General features: G+C 43.4%; 10 protein-coding genes across 10 annotated transcripts; 4 read left to right on the plus strand and 6 right to left on the minus strand.

Moving 5' to 3' along the window:
- Positions 1-7,987: 7,987 nt before the first annotated feature.
- BO70DRAFT_222631 (Cut8-domain-containing protein) lies at positions 7,988-9,344 on the minus strand. Its single transcript, XM_025538737.1, has 2 exons — positions 9,138-9,344; positions 7,988-9,045 (listed from the first exon to the last, which is right to left on the minus strand). The coding sequence occupies exons 1-2, from the start codon at positions 9,214-9,216 to the stop codon at positions 8,183-8,185; spliced, it is 942 nt and encodes a 313-aa protein (XP_025400739.1). The 5' UTR covers positions 9,217-9,344; the 3' UTR covers positions 7,988-8,182.
- A 1,718-nt stretch (positions 9,345-11,062) lies between these two features.
- Positions 11,063-11,560, minus strand: BO70DRAFT_222637 (uncharacterized protein). Its single transcript, XM_025538738.1, has one exon. It carries the CDS (start codon positions 11,420-11,422, stop codon positions 11,117-11,119), a length of 306 nt encoding a protein of 101 aa, XP_025400740.1. The 5' UTR covers positions 11,423-11,560; the 3' UTR covers positions 11,063-11,116.
- Positions 11,474-15,317, minus strand: BO70DRAFT_428248 (ATP-dependent RNA helicase MTR4). Its single transcript, XM_025547954.1, has 6 exons — positions 14,510-15,317; positions 14,352-14,442; positions 13,238-14,299; positions 12,590-13,185; positions 11,963-12,528; positions 11,474-11,880 (listed from the first exon to the last, which is right to left on the minus strand). The coding sequence occupies exons 1-6, from the start codon at positions 15,272-15,274 to the stop codon at positions 11,700-11,702; spliced, it is 3,261 nt and encodes a 1,086-aa protein (XP_025400741.1). The 5' UTR covers positions 15,275-15,317; the 3' UTR covers positions 11,474-11,699.
- A 330-nt stretch (positions 15,318-15,647) lies between these two features.
- BO70DRAFT_312640 (cytochrome c oxidase VIIc family protein) lies at positions 15,648-16,258 on the plus strand (the record flags this gene model as incomplete). Its single annotated transcript, XM_025540219.1, has 3 exons — positions 15,648-15,825; positions 15,895-15,927; positions 15,990-16,258. The coding sequence occupies 3 exons, from the start codon at positions 15,648-15,650 to the stop codon at positions 16,013-16,015; spliced, it is 237 nt and encodes a 78-aa protein (XP_025400742.1). The 3' UTR covers positions 16,016-16,258.
- Positions 16,259-16,361: 103 nt separating this feature from the next.
- On the plus strand, positions 16,362-21,023 carry BO70DRAFT_428250 (Elongator subunit IKI3). Its single transcript, XM_025547955.1, has 9 exons — positions 16,362-17,668; positions 17,722-17,814; positions 17,866-18,425; positions 18,479-18,632; positions 18,689-19,031; positions 19,081-19,322; positions 19,376-19,509; positions 19,560-19,839; positions 19,896-21,023. Exons 1-9 carry the CDS (start codon positions 16,531-16,533, stop codon positions 20,939-20,941), a joined length of 3,990 nt encoding a protein of 1,329 aa, XP_025400743.1. The 5' UTR covers positions 16,362-16,530; the 3' UTR covers positions 20,942-21,023.
- Positions 21,024-21,074: 51 nt separating this feature from the next.
- On the minus strand, positions 21,075-22,968 carry mvd1 (diphosphomevalonate decarboxylase MVD1). The gene is made up of 2 exons (XM_025545294.1): positions 22,530-22,968; positions 21,075-22,458 (listed from the first exon to the last, which is right to left on the minus strand). The coding sequence occupies exons 1-2, from the start codon at positions 22,598-22,600 to the stop codon at positions 21,315-21,317; spliced, it is 1,215 nt and encodes a 404-aa protein (XP_025400744.1). The 5' UTR covers positions 22,601-22,968; the 3' UTR covers positions 21,075-21,314.
- BO70DRAFT_288798 (cytochrome c1 heme lyase CYT2) lies at positions 22,944-23,807 on the plus strand (the record flags this gene model as incomplete). Its single annotated transcript, XM_025539293.1, has 1 exon — positions 22,944-23,807. The coding sequence occupies one exon, from the start codon at positions 22,944-22,946 to the stop codon at positions 23,805-23,807; it is 864 nt and encodes a 287-aa protein (XP_025400745.1).
- Positions 23,779-25,099, minus strand: BO70DRAFT_361012 (SNAP receptor PEP12). Its single transcript, XM_025542944.1, has 2 exons — positions 24,756-25,099; positions 23,779-24,683 (listed from the first exon to the last, which is right to left on the minus strand). Exons 1-2 carry the CDS (start codon positions 25,050-25,052, stop codon positions 24,162-24,164), a joined length of 819 nt encoding a protein of 272 aa, XP_025400746.1. The 5' UTR covers positions 25,053-25,099; the 3' UTR covers positions 23,779-24,161.
- On the minus strand, positions 23,843-24,253 carry BO70DRAFT_222672 (uncharacterized protein). Its single transcript, XM_025538739.1, has one exon. It carries the CDS (start codon positions 24,097-24,099, stop codon positions 23,878-23,880), a length of 222 nt encoding a protein of 73 aa, XP_025400747.1. The 5' UTR covers positions 24,100-24,253; the 3' UTR covers positions 23,843-23,877.
- Positions 25,100-25,469: 370 nt separating the features above from the next.
- Positions 25,470-27,560, plus strand: BO70DRAFT_395313 (nucleoporin NDC1; the record flags this gene model as incomplete). Its single annotated transcript, XM_025546525.1, has 3 exons — positions 25,470-25,605; positions 25,679-25,946; positions 26,009-27,560. 3 exons carry the CDS (start codon positions 25,470-25,472, stop codon positions 27,558-27,560), a joined length of 1,956 nt encoding a protein of 651 aa, XP_025400748.1.
- Between the last annotated feature and the right edge of the window lie 279 nt (positions 27,561-27,839).

The raw sequence follows: 27,839 nt of genomic DNA on the forward strand, positions 1-27,839 counted from the left end.
TTTATTAATTTATAATTTTATAAATCTAATATACTGTAAACTCTTCCGGCTTAAAACTTAAGATTAGTACTTTTTTAAAAATAGAGAGAATATCAGCTCTAATTTTATTAATAGACTTAATTAATAAAATAAAGCTCTGTATTTAATAGATTATAAATTATTATAATATTTTTTTTAAATAATAAGAAATAATATTTATATTTTATATTTTTTTATTAAGAATATATTTAATAATAAACTTCTGGCTGCAGAGTAATTACTTATTCTCTATTTTAAGAGAGATCTTAATAATCTGATATATATAATTATTAATAAATACTATTTTTATAGCAGGATTTAAGTATAAGAAAAGTCTGATATATAATTATTCTAGAAAATCATATATATTATTATAAAAAAATATAGTAATTAATAAAATATAGAATCTAATATATAATTATATATAAATAAATAAGATATCTAATAACTAATTCTCTGTTCTAAAATATATATATTTTATTAAATATAGCAACTCTAAAATATCTATTTAAATTATTAGAAAAGTCTAGAGATATATATAGATTAATAGAATTATATAGCTTTTTTTTATTATTATATTAAGTTTTTATTATTTAAAGATTATAATATATCTTCTATATTTAATATAAGATTATTATAATAATATATATATTCTTAAGTCTGTCTTTAAAGATCTTATATTTTTTTATCAGCTTATTTTTAATATAGCTTCTTATCTAATAATAGATATTACTATAATAGAGTAATATCTAAAATTTTTTAGTTATTAATATTATTTTATCTATTTACTAATTAATAAAATAAAATAAAATAATAATAATTATAAAATAATTTTCTAAAGACTCTGTTTTATCTTATTTAGCTATAATATATTTATATTTAAATTTATTTAATTATTATATTATATTAGCTATAAAAGTCTTTTATTAATTTTTAAAAAAATATTTATATATAAAAAAAATATAACAGTCTTTTAAATCTTATTAATATTAATAATATTAGTAATAATAATATTATATAATAAATTAAGTTTTATAATTTTAGCTATATAATTAATATAGATCAGCTATTAAAATTTCAGCTTTTATTTATATTATATATTTTTTATTTAAAGATTTATTTTATTAATAATATTTAGATTTCTGTAAATTTTTTTATAATTATTAAATTAATACTTCTGAATATTTAATTATTTTTTATATATTAAAATTCTTTTATAATTCTCTAATATTAATTAGATAAGCAGATTATTTATATCTATATTAATATTAAATAATTATTAAAGATTCTCTGCAGTCTAATATATATTTAATTTAAAAATATAATTATTTAATATTTTTCTTATATCTACTACTTTCTTAATATACTTAAGTTTTTTTAATATAATATTATTAATATTATTAGTTTCTATATTTTCAGTACTCTTAATATTCTTAATAATTATAATTATCTTTTTTATTTATATTATAATTTAAGAATCTGATAACTGCAGGGCGGCTTTTATATAAATATAGATCTAAAATAGATCTTTAAGATTAAAGATCTTTGACTATTATTTAAGAATTAGTTTTTATTAATTATTTAATAGCTTATATTCTCAGACTTAGATTTATAATTATTATATCTTTAATAAATTTAAAAACTTATTTTTAATTATATCTATAAATAATAATAATAATAATTCTTTATCTAATTCTGATTTTTATATCTTTTTTAGATTTATCTTATTTTTAATTATAAAATTAATCTTTATTTTAGCTGCTTGCTGTACTCTAATATTATATATTTTAATAAATTTATATTTTATTATTTTTTTAATTATTAAAATTAACTATTAGAGTGGCTAACGGCCAGGTCAGGTCAGGTTAATTAGAATTTTTATATCTAACCGCCAGGTTATGATTAGATTAAGAAAATTTTTATATCTGACCGCGATATAGCTAAAAACTAGATAATTAATTATCTTAATTATTCTTAATATTAAGATCTACTTGCTATATCTTTTTAAGCTCTAGCATAGTTAAGATATATTTAAATTAAATAATTATTAATCTGGCTATTTTTATTATCGCCTAAAAATATATAAAAAGAAGCTTTTTAAATTAAAAAAATATAATTAAAAAAAAAATTAATATCTTCTTTATTATTATTTATTAGAAATAATAAGAAAATTCTAGTTATATTAATAAAATTCAGCTTTTTATAAAATTATTATTCTTATAGTAAAAAATATATATAAAAATATATAATTATTACTCTATTTTAGCTGTATATCTTAATTATATTATAGAATACTAGAAAAATTATATATTAACTATTAATTAAAATATTAAAAATAAATATATTATTTCTATTCTACTATTTCTTCTAGATCAGGCTATTCTTAGATTTATAAATAAAATATAGCTCAAAGAGCTATTAATAGAATTAAAAACTAATAAATAATTAAAAAAATTATAAATAATTAGATTATTAAAATAAAGCAGATCAAATAGATTAAACAGATTAAATAAATTAAATAGATTAAATAAATAAAATAAATAAATAAAATATACTAGATCTATACTGTAATACTATAACTCTTATAAAAGATTCTATAAAAATTTTTTATAGATTTTTTTTATAAATATCTACTTTTTATTCTAGTTTATTATATTTTAAGCAGCTCTGTTTAAAAGAAGAGATTATTTTATAATTTTAGATTTTAAATATAAATTTCTATTTATTAAATTTATTAAAATAAATAAAATACAGCAGGCGCCTCAGCTGTATATTAAAATATAATAAATTATATTTATATAAAATTATATTTTAAAATAAAATAAACTATCTTTATAGAGTTTTCTATTTTTATTTTTTTATATTTATTATTTATAAAACAGCTTTAAAATTATAAATTAATTATAATTATCTAATTTATTTTTAAAAAATATTATTAAATCTTCTTCTTTTATTTCTTAGATTTTTATAAATTATAATAATATCTAAACTAAAATAAATTTCTTAAATTAGATCTTTTCTTCTCTTCTAAATCTTAAGATTATATATATTATAAGAAATCAGAAGATTATCTTATATCTAGTTTTTTAAAAATTTTTTTTTATTTTTTAGAATTAATAACAGAAAATAATCTTTTCTAAAGATTATATATAAACTAAAAAACTATTATTTTATTTTAATTAAAAAAAATTATTAATAATATAAAACAGCTTTTAGAAAAATATATTATTTTTTAATAAAATTTCTTATATTTATTATATTATATATTTTTATATTTTATAATATTTAGAAATTAAAAACTCAGAAACTAGTTCTATAAGCTATTATTTTTATAAAGATTATAAGAAGAAATTATTATTAGTTATATCTAAGTAAATAATTAGTCAGATATTAAGTAAAAAGCTATTATAAATATTTATCTATTTTTTTAAGATAAATCTTTTCTAATTATTATCTTTCTCTAGACTTTTATAATTTATAATAAATAAAATTTTTAGAATTAAATTCTATATTTTATAATTATTTATTATTTATTATTTTGAACTATTAAATATATTTAATTTAAATAGATAATTAATCTTGCTATTTTATCTTCTTATTAAAAATCAAGTTTTTCTAATTAAATATAGATTAAAGAATATCTTATAAAACTATCTAAAGAGATATATATATAATTATTATTAAAATTCTTGAATATTAAATAAATATTAATTATAGTAAACTATTAAATCAGCTTTAATTAGAAAGTATTTCTTAATTTAACTAAATATTTTTTAATAAAAAATATAGATTATTATAAAATTTTATTAGACTTTTAATTAATATTTAAATCTTATATTAATAAGAATCTAGCTATAATTATTTTATTAGTCTTATATAAATATAATCTTGTCTATTAGTTATTAGATATAATAATTAATAATACTAGTAATAATAATATAATATTTAGTATAATCTTAGCTGAATTTTAAACTTAACTTAGTTAAAATACTTAGCTTTATAATATTCTAGTTAATTTTAATTTTTTAAAAATTATTTAAAATCAGTATTATATTTTTTATCTTATTTATATAATTTAGTTTATAATTAATACTCTTCTGTAAAAACTTCAGATTAAGATCTTAAATAATATTATTAAATATATATAAAAAAATAATAATAAAAGTCTTAAAGTCTTTTTTAATATTTTAAGAATTCTTAAAAAAATATATTTTAAGAGCTGTTTATAAAAAATTAATATAAAATCTTTTTTTATAAAAAGCTTCTAGAAGTCTTTTATTAGCTAGTTTATTATATTAATTCTTAATTATAAATTTAAAAAATTATATAATTTATAAATATAAATTTTTAATACTGTGAGAAGTTCTTACTTATTTAATAATTTAAATCTAACTTAATTTATTATCTTCTTCTTAATTATAAAACCTGCTAAAACTTAATTTATCTTATAATTTATTAAATATTTAAACTCTATTAAGTAATTAAAAATTTTATTTAATATTATAAATATAATAATATTAATTATTTTTATTTTATTATAATTAAATAAAAATAGATAGAATATCTTCTTAAATTTTTATATTTTTTTTTTTTTTTATTTTCTATCTCTCTAAGAACAGTGAATCTACTGTTTATAAAATTTATAATATTTATAATAATTTTTTTAATTATCTAGATTACTTAATTAACAGACTGAAAAGAAAATAAGTATTCTAAAAAAAAAAGATTCTTAAGAATTTATATAATATATATTAAAAGCTCTAAAAGTATTATTATTATATTTATTAGATAAAAGACTATATCTATATAATTATAATTATTCTAAATCTGATATTAAAGCTTGAAAAATTTAAAAAAAATATATAGCTAAATAAGAATATTAACTAATATTATAAATATTAAACTATTTTTAAAAAAATATTCTTTTTTTATTTTAATTAATATTTAATAATTAATATATTATTAATAATCTTTGAATTATTATTAGATCTGAATAAGATTTTTTATAATATCTCTAAATATCAGAGATTCTCACCCGCAGTTAAGATATATAAAGAACTTAAGATATATCTAGATATTAAAAATATATAGCTTCTTAAAATATCTTTAATTAAACTAATATAATTTTAGATATTATAAAATATATTAATATTCTTATTTACTAGAAGTCCTGCTATAATTAGTTTTTTATTCTTTATTAGATAACTAGAGATTTTCTCTTAATTATAATTAATAATATTAGTATTAAATATCTTTTTAATAATTCTTAAGATATCTACTATTATCGCCGAAGCTGTTTTAATTCTAATATAATTAAAGCAGTTATATTTTAAATATATATTAATTATTTTATTATAAATAAGAAATATTAGAATATACTTGATAATCTTAATTTAGATTTAATTATTTTTATACTTAAAAAATAAGAAAAAAATAAGATAATTACTATTTTCTATATTAATAAAAATAAAAATATAAATAATCTTAAAGATAATTCAGAGAATAAATTATTATCAGAATTAAAAAAACTAGTCTTATCTAAGTCTTTAACTATTATATATATTTAAATAAAAATAGAAACCCGATTTTTATAATTTCTATATTATTATAATTATTATTCTAAATAATATAAAAATAAATATTTTATATTTTTTCTTATTTTTTTTATATTAGATTCTATAAAAATCTTTTTCAGAGTATAATATATCTCTTAATATAATTAATTAAGCAGATCAAGCAATAGACTATATCTAAAAAATATTATTATTTTTATATTATAATTAAATATATATTATACTTTATATATTATCTATATAAGAAGAATATATATATTATAAATTAATCTATAATTATTAATCTATCTGCTATATCTGATCTTTCTAATCAGCAGATATAAATAATTATAATAATAATTATATCTTAATCTAATCTTAACTATACAGTTAAAAATTTTTTATATCTTAATCTAATTATCAGATTATAATCAGATTAAGATTAAGATATAACAGTCAGGTTAAGCCACTCTATTAACTATAAAATTTTTTTTTAGAATATTTCTGAATTTTTATTTAATAGAATCTTTTTAAAAATTTTTTTTTATTATTTAATTTATTTATTTATAATAAATTATATATCTATATAAAAATATTTTTTAAAATCTATATTATTATATCTATAATATTCTTAGAAAGATTCTTCTAAAAAAATACTTTCTTTTATTTATATATATTTTTTAATCTTATATTATAGATAAAATATATAAAATATTTATTAAGATTTTATCTAATTTTTTTAATATAATAATAACTATATTTTATAATATTTTATATTTTTTTTTTAATTATTAATTTTTAAATCTAGATTAGTCCGGCTCTATATTTTTATTTAATAATTAGATTTTTTATTAAATAATCTTAAAATTCTAATTAATATAGTTTAATTAAATCTAATATTAATTATTCTCTTTAATTATTTTTAGAATTAAGTTTTAGTAACTTTAATAATTTTTTTTTATTTTTTTAATTAATTTTTATACTGCTATTATCTCTATTATATTATTATTTATAAAAAAAAATTCTAAACTATATTTATTATTTATTTTTTTTATATTAATATTATTTTCTTATATTATCTGCAAAAATATTTTAGCTTATTTTTTAATTAATAAATAATTATTTTTTTAGATATTTTAGATATTTTTATTATTTTAATACTAATAGTCTTCTTTATAATAGTCTAGTTATAAAAAAGAAATATAAAAAAAAAATAATAAAAAATTAAAAAAAAAATAATAGAAATAATTTAAAAGAGTAATATAAAGAAAAAAAAGAGTAAAAGAATAAAAAAAAATATAATATATATTATATATAAAAAAAATAAAATAATAGTAAATTAATAATAAATTAATAATAAATTAATAATAAATTAATAATAAGATAATAGTAATTTAGTAAATAATTTATAAAAAATTTATTTATTATAAAAAAAAAAATAATAATATAATTTTTTATAAATAGATTAAAAATAGAAAAATAATAAGCTTTTAATAATAATAAATAATTATAAAATAAGCTTTAAATAATTATTTTCTTGTTATTTTCTTAAATATAGTTTTAAAATAATATAATAATTATTATATATAATATAACAGAAATACTTACTATTTATTTTAGTTAGTAATTATTAGAAACTATTATATAACTGGTCATAACTAGCTATAACTGGCCACAACTGGCCACAACCTCGCGGTAACTTGCGCCAGCGGCCTACTATGTACTACCGTGTACCTAATCTAGCAGGGACAGGGTCCTCCGTGGTGGTGACAGGAATTTGCTTGTTGGCTCCGTTCTGCTCTCAATCTGGAATTTGTGACTTGGACCTGGATCCCAATTTAGGTGATACTCTTTTTTTATCTTATGCTACCTAAGCTAGGCTTACTTGAACCTGACCCACCGATACGGCACTATATAAGACGAAAGCCTCCAAAAGAAGAAAGAAAGGGGGGGGGGGGGGGGGGGGAAACCGAACAATAATCCTGACACCAGTAGTAGTAGTATTAAGGGGGAATGATAAAAAGGGTATACAAGACAGGGAGAAGATAAAAAGGAAATGAAATGCAGCTGGTCCGAGGCAGAAGAGAGGGTAGAAGGTGTGTTTCACGGGACTTCTGAGGTCTGATGATATGTGTCGTGGACATGGAATGGGACAATATTGAAGTGGGAAAGGAAAATGCAAAGGGAAGGTGGACGAAACGAAAGAAAGAAAGAAGAACCATGCTGGGACTGTAACAATGTATGTGGTGACATGATTGGGTGGGTGGGAAGAAAGAAAGAAAGAGAAATAGAAATGAGCAACCTGGGCCTTAACCTGGCAATCTAGTAAAATGATGGCATTGGCTTCCAGAAGTAAGAAAGAAAAGCAGAGAAAAAGAAAAAAAAATAAATGTTTGCTTGCACACTGTAAACGCCAAGCTGACCCTCAGCTCTAGTTCATGCAGTAGGTATTCGTGATCGTATCATACGTGGACGTGCACGGTTGAGGATTCGGACAGTAGCTCTGGAGATTTAAGGGCGGGTGGAAAGTGTTTCGAGAGTGTTGGTTTGCTTGGAAGGTCGGAAACGGGGGACAAAGACGGGGGGGAAGGGGCGGTCGGTTGCTGACGGCTTCACCATGGCCCAACTTTGACGGGGGTACCGAGCCCGTATGTGCCCGACAGGAGCTGTTCCCGAATGGATCCAAGATCGTTGCCTCCCGGGCTTCCATAGCCTTGGGCATCCGGTCTGTGCATCCAACCCAAGCTGGACCCAAGCTCATTGACGGCTGCCTGCATTTTACCGCCGGAGTTCTGGTTGTGCTTGGCCAACTTCTGGTCCCAACCACCATACTGTAACTGAATCCCACCGCCACGTTTAGCGGCCTCCCGGATCACTAGAATCCAGGCCTTGCAAATCTCATCGTATGCGGAGTCCCGCTCCAGGTTGTTTTGTGGTGTGCTCCACCGCGGCAATGCGTGGATTATATCAGTCGCCCCGTCCAGATAGCTCAGCGAAACGGACGCCTGTGACTCATGGGGAGGTAGGAAATGTGGCGTGAAGTCACTCAGGGCATCTAGAAGATTCCCCAGCGGTTGTCGGACTCGATTATAGGCGTAATCAGACTCGGAGTTGCCACCCAGTGGGAACGACGAGTGAAGGGCAGATTCGTAGTTTCGAAGCACTTGCAAGGCAGATGCCACGCTTGGCCGGGGAGCCGTATGGACCACCTCGTCCACCAAGGCCGGATGACGTTCACACATGGTCCGAAGGATACCCCGGAGGGCATCCGTATCCAAGGTCTCCAGCAGCCGGGGCAGAGCGAGAGGCCGCCCACTGACGTTCGGACGGGCACGCTTGATGTGCCGGCTGGTTGGGAGGGTTCTAGGGGTCAAGGCGGGAGAGTTGGTCGGCGAGGCTGACATTCGACCATCGTGATCATTATCTTCATCGGCTTTCCGTTTTCGGTTGGTGGGAGTGTGAGTTGGGGTAGACACTGGAGATATGAGTCAGTTATCGACAACCACAAGCGACGAGCAACCACTGTCCGAGGCAGCCTGGGGAGTCGGGGGGGGAGGGGATTCTTACTTGGACGAGAGGGAGAGGGACGGGAGTACTCGTAGAAGTGATGAGGAGGCACGGGTGGTGTAGCCACCAAGCTGTTCATGATGACCACAAACAGCTGGATGGCAAAGGGGGAAAGAGAGGAAGCCGAAGCGGACTGGGAGAGACAGAGATGAGGGACAGGAAACCAGCCAGGAGCACGAGGAGGTGTCCAGGGGGGCTAAAGAGAGAGATCACGCAAGGGAAAGACGGAGTGCAGGATGAAAGATGAAGGGGAGACTTTCTGAGGTGGTGGGGAAAGAGAAAGGCGAGCGAGAAGCGGTGGACGGGCGGGTTGCGGGAGGCAACGCGGGCCTGTGATGCATTTATTTCCCTTCCTTTCCCTTCCTTTCATGGTCGATGATTCCTCTTTCTCTTCGCCCTCCACTTTTCGCCTTCCCTTCTCCAGTCGGTCCAAGGTACATTCCCTGATTCGTGGCAACCGTCCGATTCCTCCAGGGTGTGCAGCAGCAAAGCAAAGCAAGCACTTCAACCACTTACAGATCCCCAAGGCCCGCATGACCACAACTCATCAAGCGTCAACTCTAAAACTGTCCGATAAACGGACTTGCGAGTGCCTGGCTGAGACACTCAAACCGGCCTGTTCCACTGCGTGGCCGTCCAGAGATCGACCTGGGGATTGCAGCCCTCTGTCTTCTGCCCTATGCAAGCCCGCAATAGTTTCAATTCCAAGCATATCTTTTCTTAAGGACCTCTCTAATTCCGCTTCCTGACGGGCGACGCCATCCCGATCCTGCCCGCATCGTCAAGCGTCGGCATCTAGACTGACAATAACCCACCCATGCAACCCCAGACCAGGAATGACTCCACAACCTGTAACCTTGACGGCCTTGCAGGGAATCAGAAATGAGGTCTTATCCTAGTGGAACGCTGCGTCGAAGAATTCCAGCTACCCAGGTTTCTGGGTACTCTGGTTTATGTTTTATCAGAATATATGCCTACCCCCCCCCTCCCCTTCCTCCTCAATCGTTGTGCTTTCGCCTAGCATAGCCATCGGTATTCAAGAGGCTGAACGGTACATATATTGGGATATACCTGCGCTCGGAGCCCCCAAAGCGGGCAAATTTCCAGACTCCAACCACATCCCTGCCTTACTACTTTATTGGAATTCGTTATCATCGGTTTTCCACTGGCTTGTCCACTCAGTACTACTGACTTTCGCCAATACTACAGAACCTTATCACACTGGCAAAGTTCCAATGACGATCCAGTGCGCTCCAGGATACTCCCTTCAACTAACCCCAACTCTAGATATTTCCCAAACATGCCATTTGGTCTACTGTTTCTCTCACGCGACAATATAATCTGGTGATATTTAGGGCTACTCCCTAAGCAATCCAAACCTACAACGGCTCCGTTGCTCCTGAATACAAAAGAATAAAAGAAGAGCAAATGATGAACATGATTATAAAAGTACCAAAATACATATCCACAGCAGGGCTTAAATGTAACCCGACATCAGGGCACCTTTCCGTGGCTGGACCCGTTATTCATAATACTGTTACCTATACTATCTAATGCCGATAGCGTTCCCCATATTATCCCGAAAAAAAAAGACAGTAACAGCGACCAAAATGACCTATCTATATTGCAACAATACCGTTGACACGGTTCTACACGGTACGATACCTACCTACAGTATAGAAAGAAATACAAAACCACCAACTTAATTCCAATGTAAGCCAAAAGCTACAGGTACTGGTGCTCTGCCCTAGGTACTTACCACCTACTTACTACCAGTACTACTTACCTATGGAATGATGGATGCATGCATGCATGCTGGACTTGGCTGCTGTCTCACGCCCCCTCCTCCACCCTCACCCTCCTCAACTATCCGAGACTGCTCGAGAGTTTACGACCCCCAGCAGGCAATAGACAGAAAGTGAGTGGTTGCCACAACCGGCTATGACGGAAACGGTTTCAGCCATTGTCGTGAATACGACCTATGAAGTGCGTAGTTGGAAATCCATAAGAGAGGAAGTAAGATTACCGTTGGCTTTGAAACCGGCTTGCTTGTCCGTTCCCCCAAGCAAGTCCCTGCCCTGCCTAAGCGCACATGCAACTCCTCGCGTATGTACGCAGGTCGCATCGCAAACCAGAGAATCGGGGAAATGGTACGGATAGAGGAGACGTGTTCTAAACAGGAGGTCACACCTCGTGTCACTTGGGGGACTTGTGTAATAATAAATGCCCCAAGAAGTCGTTCCGAGGGTGAGATGGGATAGGGCAGAACGATGACCAGCCATCATAAAAGCAATAAACAGGAAAGGACTGTGGCTGAAATAGGTAGTGGGTAGGAAGAGTTGGTCAAAGCTATGTCTCTAGAAATAAGTGTTGGTGGTGTCACACAAAAAAGCACCCTCATTTACAAGATAAAAGTGGAAAGAAAAAGAAGAGCCAAATCCTTTTAGAACCCTGACGCCAGGAAATGCGACCACCAAGAAGACATCCGCGCAATCACCCTACACATAAAGATGGGGAATACCGAGCCAAGGAGATACAGGAAACCAATGACGGCAGAGTACCTTACAGGTACAGAGACTGGGCGGCGACGATGTCTCTGCGCACCTTCGTCAGGGCCGTCTCGAATTTACTCTCAAGATCTTCGCTGCCCATAACCTTGGAGGCCTGCGCCATCTGGCGGAGACACTCTTCTAGTCGGCGGAAGACTCGAATCAGACTGCCTTCGTAGACGTCGGTCATTTTGCTATACATGAAAAAAAAGACCAATTAGCAAGCCGATACCGAAAGAACATCACCGACCGTGAAAAAGAGACAGCAGGACTTACCAAATATCAGCAAAGGATTTGCCGTTCGACCATTCATAGATGACCTCCATCAGTTCCCAGTGGAAGCTCTGCACGTATTCATCTTCGTTGACCGCCAGCTTGGACTCCTGCGAGACCTTGGCAACGATCCGAGCCTGCGCTTGGATCTCTCTGAGGGGCTTCGCCAGGTCTTCCCGTGTCAGAGCAGGGGTCTCCTTGGTCTTCTCCTCGAAGACGAAGACGCTCAGGGCGGCTGCCACTTGTTCCGGCGTCAGATTATTGAAGAAACCGTTAAAGAGGAGCTCGCCGAGCATCAGTTCGTCACCCGTGCTGATTTCACACGCCACTCGCGCCTTCAACTGTACCACTTCGGCCTCGTTGATAAAGCCGAAGCGACGAAGCACTCGCTTGCGGCATTTCAGCTCATCGAGCTGCATGATCGCCATGGCATCTGTGATCTTTTTCTTCGTCTCCTTAATCTTGGTGCCCAGATCCACCTTTTCAGAGTATTGATCGTATAGTTCCGGCAACCGCGGCGAATTGTGCAGGGGGTTGGAGAGAAGACGGGACTCAAGAACTTCGATTTTCTGCAATACTAATTAGTTGCCCGTGTTCCTCGCCGCCAATGCTAGGAAATTAGGTGCTTACCCTGAGTGTTTTCTTGAATTCCTCGTCCTTGATGCCCATGTTCTCGATGGGATCTAGAGGAGGAACACCATCTGGGAAACGACGTTGCACTTCAACCAGCGTATTCTTCAAACCATTCCGAGCATCCTTGGAGTTCAAATCTTTGGTAATGCGGAGGCAGATGTGTGAAATGCTTTGGATGCAGCTGAGGACAAGCGGCACAACCTCCATGCGGGTTTCGTCACCCTCCTGGGGTGGCCGGACACCGGCAGGCATATCTTCAAATGACTTAGTGCCAACAGCAGGGCCTTCAGCAATGTTAAGCAGGACGTCGGCGACGTGTTTCTGGTGATCATTCAATTCCTCCGTCGAGTTCTTGGGCAGTCTGCGTGGTTTGCAGTTGACAACGATACCCCAACCAAAATCGTGATCCTTGTGCTTGACTGAAACCACGCGACCGGGCGTGAGGTATTGCAGAGAATAGTTAGGGTGGCTCATGACAGTTTGCACATCCTCGTTGAATCTGCGAAGTTGCTTTCGCAGGTCATAGTATTCACGGATAGTTCCTTCATCGGGAATGTTCAAATTGGCACGCCTCTCTTCCATGTCGAGAAGTTCTGTAGCCGAGTTAGTAGACAGCGCAAGGATATTGGGTTGGCACAAACTGACCTTTCTCTAGTTCAGCGACGCCGGCGGTGTTTTGGAATTGGTAGAAGCACTTCTCGAGCATGAACTCGGGCGAGATGCCTTCCACGCGCATGAGGTTGAGGATCATGTTGTAGCCCAGGTGGAAGGCCGAATTTAGTCGATCCTGCTCACCGCGGACGATTTCCTTGGCCACAGCAGGATCCATCTCTTCTCCAACCATCATGATAACGATACCACGGTCATCGAGACCTCTTCGACCGGCACGACCAGACATCTGAATGAACTCCGAGGGCGTAACCCACCGTTGGCTGAAGCCGTCAAACTTCCGCACACTGGTGAAAACCACAGTCCTTGCAGGCATGTTGAGACCAATGGAGAAAGTTTCAGTCGCAAAGAGCACCTTAATCAAACCCTCCTGGAAAAGAATCTCGATAGTTTCCTTGAGAATGGGCAAAAGTCCAGAGTGATGGACACCGATACCTCTGCGAAGAAGAGGTAGGATATTCTGGATCTGCGGCAATTGTCTGTCTTCCTCGGACAGCATCTCAATTGCACTGTCGAAGACCTTCTGAACCATCTCCTTCTCGGAATCGTCGTTGAAGGACAAGTTCTTCATCTGCAGAGCACAGTTCTCGCATTCGCGCTTGCTGAAACTGAAGACGATGACAGGGTTCAAGTTCTTGAGCATGACCATTTTCACAATCTTGAAGATGTCGCTCTTGTCTTGGGTACCGCCCTTGTTCAATCTCTTGTCCTTGCCTTTTCCTTTCCTCTTAGCCATCGCATCCGCGGGGTCGTCTCCCTTCTTGTCCGCAATGCTGCTCATGGCCTTCTGGAAGTTCTCCTCTCGGAACAGACCCTTCTCATCCACAACCAAGTGCATTCCCTCGGACCCGGCAGGGAAGAAGTAATGTTGCAGTGGAGTCGGCCGGAAATCGGTGTACACAACGTGGCAGGGTTGATGGTGCATTTTCGTTACCCAATTGGCGAATTGCATAGCATTGGGGATAGTCGCGGACAAGAAGACGTAGCGAACCTTATCAGGCAACAAGATGATGGTTTCTTCCCAAACAACACCTCTGACTATAAAATATGTCAGTGATTGGTAATCAATATTTGAATTCCTAAGACTTACTCGCATCGCGCATGTAGTGAATTTCGTCGAAAACGACCCACGCAACTTCGCGCATGATCTCAGAGCCGCGGTACAGCATGGATCGCAGAATCTAGCGGTAGAAAAAAGATCGTAAGTTTGACTGGAATAGAATCACGACTCTCATTGCAAGCGCCTACCTCAGTTGTCATGACCAAGCAGGTGGCGGTTGGGTTGATAGTAACATCTCCAGTCATCAAACCCGCATCTCCAAACTCTTCAGCAAACTCTCGGTACTTCTGGTTACTCAGGGCCTTGATCGGACTCGTATAGATGACTCTCTGATTGTTCTTCAAGCACTGCGCAATGGCGTACTCGGCGACCACCGTTTTTCCTGCACTGGTATGGGCCGAAACAAGGACACTTTCTTCTCTTTGGATCGATGCGATCGCAACCTGCTGGAACGGATCCAGAGTGAACGGCCATGTTCTTGCGGGCGTCTCCGGCGGCTTGTGTTCGGATATGGGCACGTATTTGTAGTTCGGTGGTAAGGCGACCTGGTGGCGGACTTGATGGGACAGCTTGACAGACGTGGAGTCATTGGCCCCCTGAAGGCCAGCAGACCCCGCGATTTCACGCAACTGCTCCGTCTCAAACGAGTCTGCTACCACCGGCTCTTCTTCCTTCTCCAGACGGGGGCGTTTCGTATCCGGTTGTTCGCTGCTGTCTGCGACGGGGCTTCCCTCGTCCTTCTTGATCTCAGGCTCAATGGCGGGCGCATCAGGAAGGTCGACATCCTCGTTCGTATCCGGCGCGGTGCCGTTTTCCTTCATGTCGCGATTTCCCTTCACATCGCCATTGACCTGCCGCTTCTTGCTCTTGTCTTTCTTAGCCTTTTTGGGAGCTCCCTCAGAGGGCCGGGGCGCCTGGGGCTGGTCCTCAAAGACATCGAAAAGCTCATCCATTGTCGACAATCGGCGACAGAGGAAGCGGAAACGGACAGTGGCCTCGACGGTTGGTGACGCAGTCCTGCGTCTCACAGATGGATGATTGCACCGAGAAATTTCAATGATCCCGTTGGGGAAGGCGGCGTGTGATTGGATCAGCAGCCCCGGCGGTGTCGCGCCGGCGAAACTTGCCGTTCGCGACACCGCATCACGTGAGCGGAGTTCCGGGGAGCCGCCGAGAGTGTCGTTCCACTCGTCCTGCTGTGTCTCCTCCGCCCGTTGATATCAGTAGGATTGTCTCGACCGTCGTGCTTTGCTTTGCTCAAAGTAGGTGTCCCGTTGCCAATCCCTCCCCCGATATCCCCCCCAATCGCCTCTGACACGATCCAAGATGTACGCCTCCACCGCTCTCCGCGCCAGAATGGCCACCTCCCTCGTTGCCCGTCGTGGCTTTTCCACCACCCGCGCCCAGCTCGGCAGCCCCTACCACTACGCTGAGGGTCCTCGCACCAACATCCCCTTCAACCCTCTGACCAAGCACTTCTTCTGGAGATACTGGGCTTTCATGTGTTTGTGAACCCCAATTGATTCGTACACGTCGGGGATCGGTCGTGTAGCTGACTTCAAGCTTACTCCAGTCACCGGTTTCTTCGCTCCCTTCGGCATTGCCGGTACGTTGCCCATTGTCCCGCTGCGGTGCACCTCCACCCTTCTAACAATCTCGTTTCTACAGTCTGGCAGACCTACAAGACCCGCTAAATGCTCTTTCGTCCTGCGTTTCCTCCGCGCGCACTGGCTTTGTGGGGCATTGGCAATTGGTCGAAACTGTATCCTACGTCGGGAGTGCTCGGAAATTGTGTATAAAGCTAGAGAATTTATTGAGCTCTGATTCAGCATGCTGCGGGGCTGTTTGGGCCCAAACATAAAATGTGTAGTCTGGGGGTGAAGTGCGGTGTGGTGTTGGTTGTCTGATGCCGTATTAGAATATGGATGAAGTCATTGGTCGAATTTGTCCGTAGGAAAATTAAAATCTTTGGCTCGGCATCTGATATGCTATTGTGACCAATCCCGCCGGCAACGCGCCTTAAACCAGAAGAAAGACATTCGACTCTCCATAATTAAGATTGTAATTTATGGGAGCGAAAGTGTCCTAGATTTTATTTCATTTTTGGTTCAATTTTCATCACCTCCGTTCCTTTGTCATCTTCTCCCCGTGCAGTTTCCGTCGATTCATGGCGGCGGGGTAGACCACCACCACTACTATTACCCAGAAGATGCGCAACTTAAAAACCGTGCGCCTCGCCGAGGTGCAGCTCCAGAACGAGCTTCCTTTGACAGCTACAGCTTGGGATACAGCTTCAGATGCCGTCGTTTGTACATTTGGACCGACCGCATCCAACCCAGTCATTGAGCTTCGCAGAAAGCGCCATGACGCCTACTTTTCAGACCCCGTAGGCGCAGATGCATTCGAGTGCATCGCATCCTGGGACGCGCCATGCCCGCTGCCGGACCTAGAATGCGACCGAGTTCTCTCTCTGCACTACTTCGCAGACAACCTGACTGCGTACCTGGTGCTGGAGGGAGGTGATATTGTGCTTGTCCGCGAGGAGCCCCTTCCCGGCGAGGACAAGATCGAGATTGTGGGTTCGGTCGATGTTGGCATCACGGCTGCTGCGTGGTCTCCGGATGAGGAGCTGTTGGCTTTGACCACCAGAGCCAATACGTTCCTTTACATGACTCGGGAGTTTGAAAATGTTGCAGAAATTACTTTCACCCCCGAGGACCTCAAGGCCTCTCAGCATGTCTCTGTGGGATGGGGAAAGCGCGAGACCCAGTTCCAAGGGAAGCGGGCAAAGGCCCTTCGCGATCCTACAGTCCCAGAGAAGGTGGATGAGGGCAAGTTGAGCAGCAGTGATGACGGAAATACGACTATCAGCTGGCGTGGTGACGGTGCATATGTCGCTGTGAACAGCGTCGAGGCCGGCGTCAGACGTGCCGTCAGAGTCTATTCAAGAGAAGGAACTTTGGACAGCATCAGCGAGCCTGTTGACGGGCTGGAGGGGGCTCTCAGCTGGAGGCCTTCTGGCAACCTTATTGCGAGCATCCAGCGCCTTGATGATAAGGTCGATGTGGTGTTCTTTGAAAGGAACGGCTTGCGCCATGGAGAATTCACCCTCCGTCTCACTGAGGAAGAGCAGTCGAGATTGGGCTCGAACATCCAACTCAGCTGGAACGTTGACTCGACGGTACTCGCAGTACAATTCCTGGACAGGGTTCAATTCTGGACAACGGGAAACTATCACTACTATCTTAAGCAGGAAATCCCAGTGGGAGTGAACGCTGAATACCCGCACCCTTTCTCTTTCAAGTGGCATCAGGAGAAGGCGTTGCGATTCATTGCCGGCGCTTCGGGTAATATTTTCCTTAGAATCTTTCTGGTCAGTATCTCACTAACGTATCTTCAGAATCGATGTTGGACGTGGACTTTGTTTTCGAAGTTGCTCAGGGTTCGACTACTAGCCCAGACGATGTTGGTGCAGTTGCTGTTGTTGATGGAAGTAAGTTTCTATGCTCACAACATCATCAAATATCTTGCTAATTTACCCAAGAAACCCTGAAGTTGACTCCTTTGAGATTGGCGGGAGTTCCGCCCCCTATGGCTCACAACGAGTTGGCTCTAGATTCAAATGTGATTGATGTGGCATTCAGCAAGTCGGGATCGCGTATTGCGGTGCTCATGAAGGACTGCTTTTCTGTCTTTGTCTGGTCTCTGAAGACGAGGCCTGTTCCCGTGCCGATACTTGAGTCGAGTTATCCGTTGTCGGACGCACCAGACAGCCGGCCTCGACAGATTGCTTTTGCAAACGAACATGAAGTCTACATTCTGAAGCATAATGGCCCAAGCAGCACTTGTATTGAGCGCACCGCCTTGGAGACTCGGACGACGCAGATCGCCTACCAAGCAGCGGACTCGGAGCAGCTTGGGTCGATTTTCACGTCCCTCGGACACGAGTCACTATGGTTTTCTCATGTCAAACAGCCCAACCAACCAACTTCGTACTCCTATATCTCAATGCCCTCTTCAGAGGAATTTCATGTCCAGAGCTGCCTCGAAAGCCCTACTGTCGACACTCACTGGGCGAAGGCCGCTCGGATCTCCGAGGATGAGGTAACTTGATCCCCACCGTCATGGCATGCCAACTACTTACTAATCTTCTAAAGGATGTTTTGGTATCCATGACACGGTCAGGAGCTCTTTATGCCAACAAGAGGCTTCTCGCGAAGAACTGCACTTCTTTCCTCGTAACTGAGGCCCATATCCTGTTTACGACTTCTCTACACCTGATTAAGTTCGTGCACCTGACTAGAGTAGAAGGTAAGCAATGTCTCGACACCCACCGGTATAGTTTGTGTCAACTAATTTGATCGCAGATATGGATGTGCCTCCGGACACGCCCGAGACCGACGAACGGTGCAGAAGTATCGAACGCGGCGGACGCCTGGTGACGGTGATGCCCACGACGTTTTCTGTCATCCTGCAAATGCCTCGTGGTAACATCGAGACCATCTACCCTAGAGCCCTTGTCTTGGCAGGCATCAGATCTTTCATTGACCGCAAGAACTACCGGGCTGCGTATTTGAGTTGTCGCAGTCAAATGGTGGATATGAACATTATTCATGACTATGCTCCAGAGCAATTCATGGAGAATATCCCACTGTTTGTCGATCAATTGAAGAAGGTCGATTTTATCGATGAGTTTATCTCCCGCCTCAGGTATGTAACTCGCCGATCCACTGAAGAACAGCCGGCTAAGAGCTTTTAGCGAGGAGGATGTGTCTCAGACACTCTACAAAGATACTCTGAAAGTGCCTCAAGCAGGTGCCGCGCAACCTGGACTTGTTCCTGCACCTAACAAGGGCAGCAAGGTCAACCGAATCTGCGACGCCTTTTTGGCTACCTTTGAAAAGCGCATGGATACCAACCTGCACAATCTGATCACCGCGCACGTCTGCAAGTCCCCGCCGGATCTTGAGGCCGGTCTACGGCTGGTTGCACGTCTCAGAGGTCCGTATATCCCTCCCATCCCCTTTCTCGAACAAGTACTCACGGTACACCAGAGCAAACATCCGAACAGGCGGACGATGCTATCGAGCACATGTGCTTCTTGACAGATGCAAACCGGCTGTACGATAACGCGCTGGGTCTCTACGACCTCGAGCTCACCTTGCTCGTGGCCCAGCAAGCCCAAAGAGTGAGCTTACCCGTCCTGGCTCTTCCAAGTGCCTCCACTCACAATACCAGGATCCTCGCGAATATCTTCCTTTCCTACGCAAGCTACAGCAACTGGCAGAGCTCCGCCGGCACTTTGAGATCGACAACTACCTCGGACGGACATCAAAGGCCATCAAGCATCTCCACGCGCTCAACGCCCATGACGAGCTGCGGGCATACGTTATCAAGCACGTTCTCTACAAAGATGCCATTGCTCTCTACAAATACCAGCCCGAGCAACTACGCGACCTGACGCACCTCCACGCCGACTACCTCTACGACCGGAACCAGTACAAGGACGCAGGAATCGGTACGCCCGCTCCCTCTCTCCCTTCCCCCACCCCGAACACTAACCAACCCATCCAGCCTACGAATCCCTCGAACTCTACACCGATGCCTACAAATCCTACCACCTCGCCCACCTCTGGCGCGAATCGATCTACTGCGCCATGATGGTGCCCCTCTCCGAGACCGAATTGGCCGGCCACGCCACCGCGCTCGCCGCAACCCTCACCGAAGAAAACAAGGACTACATATCGGCAGCCCAAATCCACGCCGACCACCTACGCGACATCCCCGCCGCCGCACGTCTCCTCTGCCGCGGCGCCCGCTTCGCCGACGCAACCCGCCTCCTTGCGCTGAACAACCAAGCCGCCCTGGTCCCGGAGATCGTCGACTCCGGCCTCGCCGACGCAATGGGCACCATGACGGACCTCCTCGCCGACTTCCGCTCGCAACTCAACGCCCAAGTGCCGCGGATCCGCGAACTGCGCGTCCGTCGCATCACCGACCCCCTCGCCTACTTCGGCGGCGACCCGACTACCGGCGACGCCGGCGTCGACATCCCCGATAACGTGTCCCTCGCGCCCACGGACGCCTCCACCCTCGCCGGCCGCAGTATGTTTACCAGATATACCGGGCAGACCGGGAAGTCGGGGAAGACCTCGTCGTCGCGGCATACGTCGAAGACGCGGCGCAAGGAAGAGCGCAAGCGTGCCCGCGGTAAGAAGGGGACCGTGTACGAGGAGGAGTATCTGGTGAATAGTGTGCGCAGACTGCTGGAGCGGGCGAATTCGTCCGTCAGCGAGGTCCAGGTTCTCGTGGATGCGCTGTTGCGTCGTGGAATGCGGGAGCGGGCGGCGGCGATCGAGAAGGCGATGCAGGAGGTCCTGAAGTTGTGTGTTGAGAGCCGGGAGGAGGTGTTTGGGGCTTTGGTGGCTGAGGCTGCCAAGGAGGAGTCGGCCGCCCCGGATGTTGTCGATGTTGAGAATGTGGGGGCCGGTGAGGAGTATGTTAAGCAAGGGGCGGGTCAGAGTGTCTTCTGGGACAGTGTTACGGCGACGGCGAATGTTGGGAAGGGACGGGAGGTTCCGGCTGTCAAGGAGATGAAGGTGTCGGCTCTGCTGAACTGAGTGTTGGGAGGACCGTACAGTACAAGTACAGTACAGGCTTAGGAAAGGGTGGATGGCGTTGGTATTTACAGTTTCCCGCGACAAGGTTATAAAAAGTCATTAGATTTGAATTCATGGAATCAGTGGTTTATGTGATGGGTTGCAATTAAATGTCCAATTCGTAGCGTGTATGATAAGGGATGGTTAGCCCGAAAGGAAGTATATACATCATGAGGCTCCTAGACCGTTGGGGGAGCTAGAAGATTATTATGACCTGGGAAGTATGCAACAGATGCAAAGGCATGGGTATATTAGCTCAGGATGGTCCGTTGTTGAAGGACTCGTGACTCGTTAGTTGCCGATGTTTCGAACCCCCAGATGAGATGCTGTCTGTTTAGTTGGAGAGAACATCGCCCTTCTCACTGACAAGGTGGTCCTCCACACTGATGGGGCCCTCGCCGACACCGGTTAGGATCACACGGCTAACTCCATCCTTGAGAGACTCCACAGTCCGGGGGTCGACCTGGTCCAGGGCCACACCCGGGGCGGTGAGGTCCTTCAGAGGCTCGTAGAAGGGTCCCTCCCAGCCCTCGCTCTTCTCGCCAAGGATGGCCTTGATGGTACCGGCGACGAGCTCGGTGTCCTTCTCAAGGTAGTAGATGACAGAGTTCGGGCCAGCATCGTAAGTGTAAGCGCAGACAGTCCGGCCAACCGCGCGGTTGATGTCATGCACAAGCCTGACAGCGGCGCGGGAGACGTCATTCATGTAGAAGATCGGAGGCCAGGAGTCCAGGCAGGTAGCGTGGAAGCTGTTCGAGTCGCGCATCGTGATCTCCGCGAAGGCAGGGAAATCGCGGTTCTGAATGGCAGTCTCAATGGCAGTCATCCGTTCCGGGACAACAGTGCTCGCACGGGTAGCGAAGAGGTTCGACGTGGCAACGGTCGTCTGCATACCCTCCGTGCTGGGGACGTCCTTCTTCTCAGCGCTGACCACCAGGACGATGGCGCGCATCTCAGGCCAGTGGGACTGGGGCGCAACCTCCTCTGCCAGACTGTCGCTACCATCCTCGAGGCTTCCAGCGCGCCATGCGACATAGCCGCCCATGAGAGAACGGCAGGCAGAGCCAGAACCCTGGCGGGCAATGCGGCTCAGGTCACGGGGTGACTGAGGAAGCTGGTAAAGGTCTGCGACGGCACGGACGAGAGCTGCGAACCCGGCAGCGGAGCTAGCGAGACCGGCGGCGGTGGGGAAGTTGTTCTCGGAAACGATGCGGAGAGGGAAGGCGGACAATTTGGGCAGCGAAGAATCGGAATCTTCTAGCTCGCGACGAAGCGAGCGCAGGCTGGCCAGGCAGGCAAGCGTGCGCTTGGAGGACTGGATGTCCTGGGGTTTCCCGTTGAGGATCAGCTCATCCTTGGCGGGGTAGAAGGGTGCGCAGGAGGCAGTCGTGAGGGTACGGAGGGAGCGCTGCGAGAGAGTAACGGAGAGCGAGGAGTTCGTAGGCAGGTTGAGGACGGCATCGCGTTTGCCCCAGTACCTAGCAGGGCACAGTCCAGTCAGTATCCACCATGCGTGCTGAGTGTGCACGATAACTGGGGGTCGGCATACTTGATAACAGCGATGTTGACGGGGGCAGTAGTGGTGGCCCGGAAGACCTTGGAGTCAGGAGAGGCGGCCATTGTGAGAGTTGAGGGTTCGATTGAAGAGGCGGGGGGAGTCAGATAGAGAAAAGGGGCCGCAAGTGAGGGAGGGGAAGAAAGAGAGGCAACAGGCGGAGAATCAATGGAGGGGCAATAGTGGCAGTAGTGGCAGTGGCAGTGGCTTTCCCAACACGGAAAGTTGGGGGCCGCTTTTGTTTGTCGGCCTCCAAGGCGGTGAGCGGCCAAAATTTCTCCGCCTTGTCCGGTCGATCCAATGGTTGATTTGCAATCAATCAATCATCATCCCATTCCACCAGGTGTCGACCACAACGCTCCATTTCTGTTTGCCGGACAGTCCGATACCCCCCCAGTTGGACACATCATGGGCGCCGGTGCGAGCACTCCATCACCCGACCCTGCGGCGGCCGGAACGTGCCCTGTGGACCACAAAACCCGTGAGGCATGGCTACAACAACACAAAGCATCCGGCGGCGGTGCGCCTCCTCATCCTGCCCCTGCAGAAGAGGGCCAATCGAAAGGGAAATCTCAACGCCCTCTCTCTAGCGACCGCGAAGTGAGCAGCATACCGCGAGCCATCGACCCTCAGTCCCACCCATCTTCCGAGTCCCCGAACGCGACCCCGTCACCATACTCTTCGTCCGCCGCATCGCATGGCACTCCGTCAAACGCTGAGGCTGAAACGGGCCATGACCCAAATACCGGAAACTGGATCTACCCGTCAGAACGGCAATTCTTCGAGGCGCTTGTGCGCAAGGGCAACACCCCCGAGTCGACGCACTCCGCATCGGAACTGGCAACAACCGTCGCATCCATCATACCCATCCACAACGCTGTCAATGAGCGCGCCTGGCAACAGATCCTGCGGTGGGAAAGCAAAGCGCCTAGTTCCGATCCGGGTAGCAAGAAATGCGGAGGGCCCAAACTGTATGCTTTCCGGGGTCTGGGCGTGGACCCGCAGTTCCTGAGCCCGCGCGCCCGTATGAACAACTGGATGGGCTACCAGCTCCCCTTCGATCGTCACGACTGGGTTGTAGAAAGATGCGGCGGGGAGCGCATTGAGTACGTGATCGATTTTTACCAAGGGAAAACATCGGGAGGAGATAGCGCACCCGGCCTGGCTGCCAACACAGGCCCCGGAAAGCTGAGTTTCTACCTGGACGTACGACCCAAGCTGAACACGGTGGAAGGCTGTCGGATGAGATTCGGCCGCTTCATGGGGCTGTAAGAGCCCCAATCTCATTCTTGCGGTGCATGTATAGAGGCGAAAAAAGGAGTTTGGGTACGGTCTTGGGTAATCAACGCAGTGTACAGTTCATGTATAACAAGCTATGTATGATATAGGGCATAGAACGATAGAAGGACAAATGTAAATAGCACATCCTCTGCTCCATATGCGCCTGCGAATCCATGAAGAGAGGTATGGCAGAAGACAACAAGCCGCCTGTAGTAGTTGAAAAGCACGAAGCATGCGCATAAAGGTACATCGAGAGGATATCATCAAAAGAGGGGACGGTCATGCTGAACGATATAGATCATTGTAGCAGCAGCGCGAAAGGAAGACGGAAACAGACGATCGGCTTTATCCCAAGACCGCCGCGAGAACAATGATCAGGAGGATAACGGCCAACATAACAAGCAAGCAGCAAGCCTTGTTCCGAGCGTTCTTCTGGTACCTGCTTGCACTGCGGAGTTCCACATTTGCTCCTCGAGTGTCATCGCCAACCCGCTCGACATTCTCGCTGATGATGTCGAGCTGCCCACCTTGCTCGTGGACAATGTGAGCCACGTCCCGAAACAGCTCGTTCAGTTCGCCAACGCTCTGCTCGATGTTGCGGATTTCCGCCTCGCGCTCGATGATAAGAGACTCCTGGAAGTCCACCTCATCTTGGTTCGCAAGCCGGGGCTGCTCCTCCAGTAGTTGTTCCTGCTGTTGCAGCTGGTGGCCCTCTTCGGACGTGGGCTCGGCCTCGTCCGCGGCAGTCCGCGCCGCCACAGCGGATGCTCGTTGCTTCTCTAGGGCACGACGTTGGACGGTCTGGAACTCCTCGAGGGTGGCTTTGAACTCAGAAGACAGCTTCTGCTGCGTCCACTTTTGGGAAGGCTGGCGCAAGGCATGTTAGTATTGCTTGGCAGGGTCGCAGCGCACGGACGGGGGCGGATGAGCGCAACATACATTCACATCTTCCCAAGTCTGCACTTTCTTGATTCCCTCGCCGACATCTTTGAATCCCAAGCGGGTCTGTTCGAGGAGAGTGTGGACTCGTTCGCGCACACGCTCCGTGTCTCGCCGTGTTCCCAGGAGCGCAATCTGATCCGACAAGCGGGTGATGTTGGAGGTCAGGGTGAACAGGCGGTTGGAGAGACCCTCGGTCAAACGGTGGAATTCGGGATCATCGCGGTACTGGGGGTCATCGGACCGGCGCGTATTTGTAGGCTGCGCCTCTAACGAGTTCAAGCGATCGAAAGACATGGTTGGAGTGGGTTGAGACACAAGGGAGGGGGGGGGTAGTTGGAGGTTGGAGTTGGATCACCCGGCCGATGCAACCGGAGGCGGCCTTAAACCGCTAGGCTACTCCGTAGTTAGTCCGCAGTAGTGAGATGATGCGGTGGCTGCCTGGCCCGGATGCCTGGAGCCGCAGGCATGCACTGGTCATGTGACCCGTCACCGTGGCGGGTGTTTTGGTTCTCCAAGTCCGAAAAGCTTCTCTTTATTATTGTCGGGAAGTTGTCGCTCTTTCATCCAAGCTCCCTTTGCGCCCTCGAAGCTCTCCGCGAACAGGGCGACTCCTCAATCCTCCTCCGTCGCGCCCCGATCATGCGGTGAACCTGCTATAAACCTTCTCTCCCCAGAGATCTTCCAGTCCCTCCCCTCACCCCAACCTGCATCATGGCCGCCGCAGCACCGCCTCGCCCATACCGGCGCATCTTGACCTCTGCGCTGCACAGAAGGTTTGTTCACGCTTCTGCGCTGGCGCTGCTGGTCTGCTATATCGTGGCATTTTCCATTGGGGACAAGTCATCCTGTAAGTACACCACCGGTGGTCTCGCTGTGTTCGACTCACCGCGAATGCTAACGTAGCTGCGATATCCCGACAGTCTTATGGGCTTGGTTTCCAATTGGAGGATGTGGCATTCGCACCGTCCTTCTCTTCCTTTGCAGTCTTGTCGTGTTCGTTCTCCGTGTTGGTCAGATGCACATCGGCTCGAGGACGACTGCTTCACCGACCGGCACCCTCAAGTATCTCGTTCCCCTCGACATCATCCAAACTTTCGGCTGGTACATTTTCTCCGCGTGGTGGTTCAATGAAATCTACAGGTGGTCTTCTCCTGCTAGTGCTCACCTGGAGTGGGTGAACAGAGCTAAGTACGTGTTCCATCAAGCCGAATTCGGGTAAATTCTGGACGTGGGCTAACAAGAAGCTCCAGGCCACACGAGCGAGCGAGCCTGAACGAACGAGCGATCTACCTGTATACCTACAACTTTCTCCTAGCCGCTGCGCAGTCGGTCGTCCACCTTTACTACGACTATGACCGTGTCCCTCTCCCCGTTGCCAACCGGATCCCTGGTCAAGAGACTCAGCACGTGCAGTCGATCTCGAAGCGCATCCAAACGACCCTGCCACAAACCATCAAAGATGGCGTGAGACAAAGTACCCTGGTCGCCCTGATCTGCCCGGTAGCCTACACCTTCTTCCTTCGTCGCCCGGCCTGGAGCATCACCCTCTATTTCGCAAAGCTGTTCTGGGATTTCCCTCGGTCTGCCGCCGACCCCCCAGGCCTTATCCCACCAATTGGTCCCGGAATCTTCACTCGTACCGTGGTTTCGGGAGGACTGCTAGTCATCTGCTGGCAGACGGCCAACCTGTTCTTCTCCGTCTTCCTCAGCAAAGAGCCCCTCAAGCGAGGCCAGCCATTGACGGCCGAGGCCAAGGACCCCAACGGCAGCCTGTTGAACGGCCTGAAGGCGAAGAAGGAAACCGTGCGCGCATTTGCGTTCTGGGAGCTATGCTTCATCAGCCAGCAATTCCCTGACCGGCGGAAGGCCATCTTCAACGACATCGATCGCGAAGAAGGACCGGCTTGGTCGCAGATCCTCCAAGCCGCCACCGAGGTGATCACCGGCATCACCACCCGAATCAGCGAGGCAAAGAACCCATCATCAGGCCCGAAGCCCGCGCCTGTCGAACAATCCCAGCCCGTCCTTCACACCCTGCCCCGGCTGGCGGATCCCCTCAAGCAAGACAACATCTTCGCGCCATCCCCCCAGGCCAGCTCCCGGCAGGAGAAATTCGGCGAGGCCTTCAGCACCACCGCCAGATCCTATGGAAACTCCGCCGACTGGACCCCGACCGCGCGCGCCAAGGCCCGCGATGTCTTCGACCGCGCATCCTCCGCCATGCTGAGCCCCGAGCGCAAGCAGAGACTCCTCAGTTCCTCGCAGGAGCTGAAGATGCTCACCGCCCCCTCCACCAGCAAGCCCGAGAACCTCCACCCCTTCCTCGTCCAGATCCTCCGCTCGCCCCTCGGCCGCCTCGTCCGCCAAACCTACGCCCGTCGCCTCTCCGGCATCGTCCTGGGCACTCCCCACGCCAATATCTGTTCCGTCGTCAGCGCCATCGAGGCCCTCACCTGCCTTCTCGTCAGGAGTCTCGACGAAGACCAGTTCGGCAAAGTCCAGGCCGACGTCCCCGCCGTCGTCCGTCTCCTGACCGATACCATCATGACCCTCGAACCCTTCATCCACGGCGGCCTCGACGCCCACTGGACAGACGTCAACTTCCCCCCCTCCTCCAACCCCGAAGCCCAGGCCCTCGCCCGTCGTGTCCCCGACGTCGACCTCGTCTTGCATACCCTGAAGTCCTCTCTCAAGGACCTTCTTTCTTCTTTCAACCCCTACCTCAAGAACATTGGTCTGGTCGGCAAGGACCTCCGATTGGCCAAGGAAGCCGCCGGCATAACAGACGATGATCAGATTTAAATGAACGGGTATCATGAAGTTACTAGTCACTCACCATCCAATTCTACCTTGTGTATTTTGACCTCTTCTTGCATCTTCCATGCGTTCTTTAATGGGTAGGATAGGATAGGGTAGGGTAGGGTAGCTAGCACCTTTACCACTTCTTTCTATCCCCCCCCTTTTCTTATTCCCTTTCATTTCCCTTTCCCTTTCTGTTTTTTCCATGGCTCTTTTTCATGCCATGCGTTCCCAATTTTTCGTATCGCCCGCCCTGTGGGAGAAAAGAAGAAGAAAAGTTAC

The sequence above is a fragment of the Aspergillus heteromorphus genome, assembly GCF_003184545.1.
Source record: "Aspergillus heteromorphus CBS 117.55 chromosome Unknown BO70scaffold_8, whole genome shotgun sequence".
Taxonomy (NCBI): Eukaryota; Fungi; Ascomycota; class Eurotiomycetes; order Eurotiales; family Aspergillaceae; genus Aspergillus; species Aspergillus heteromorphus.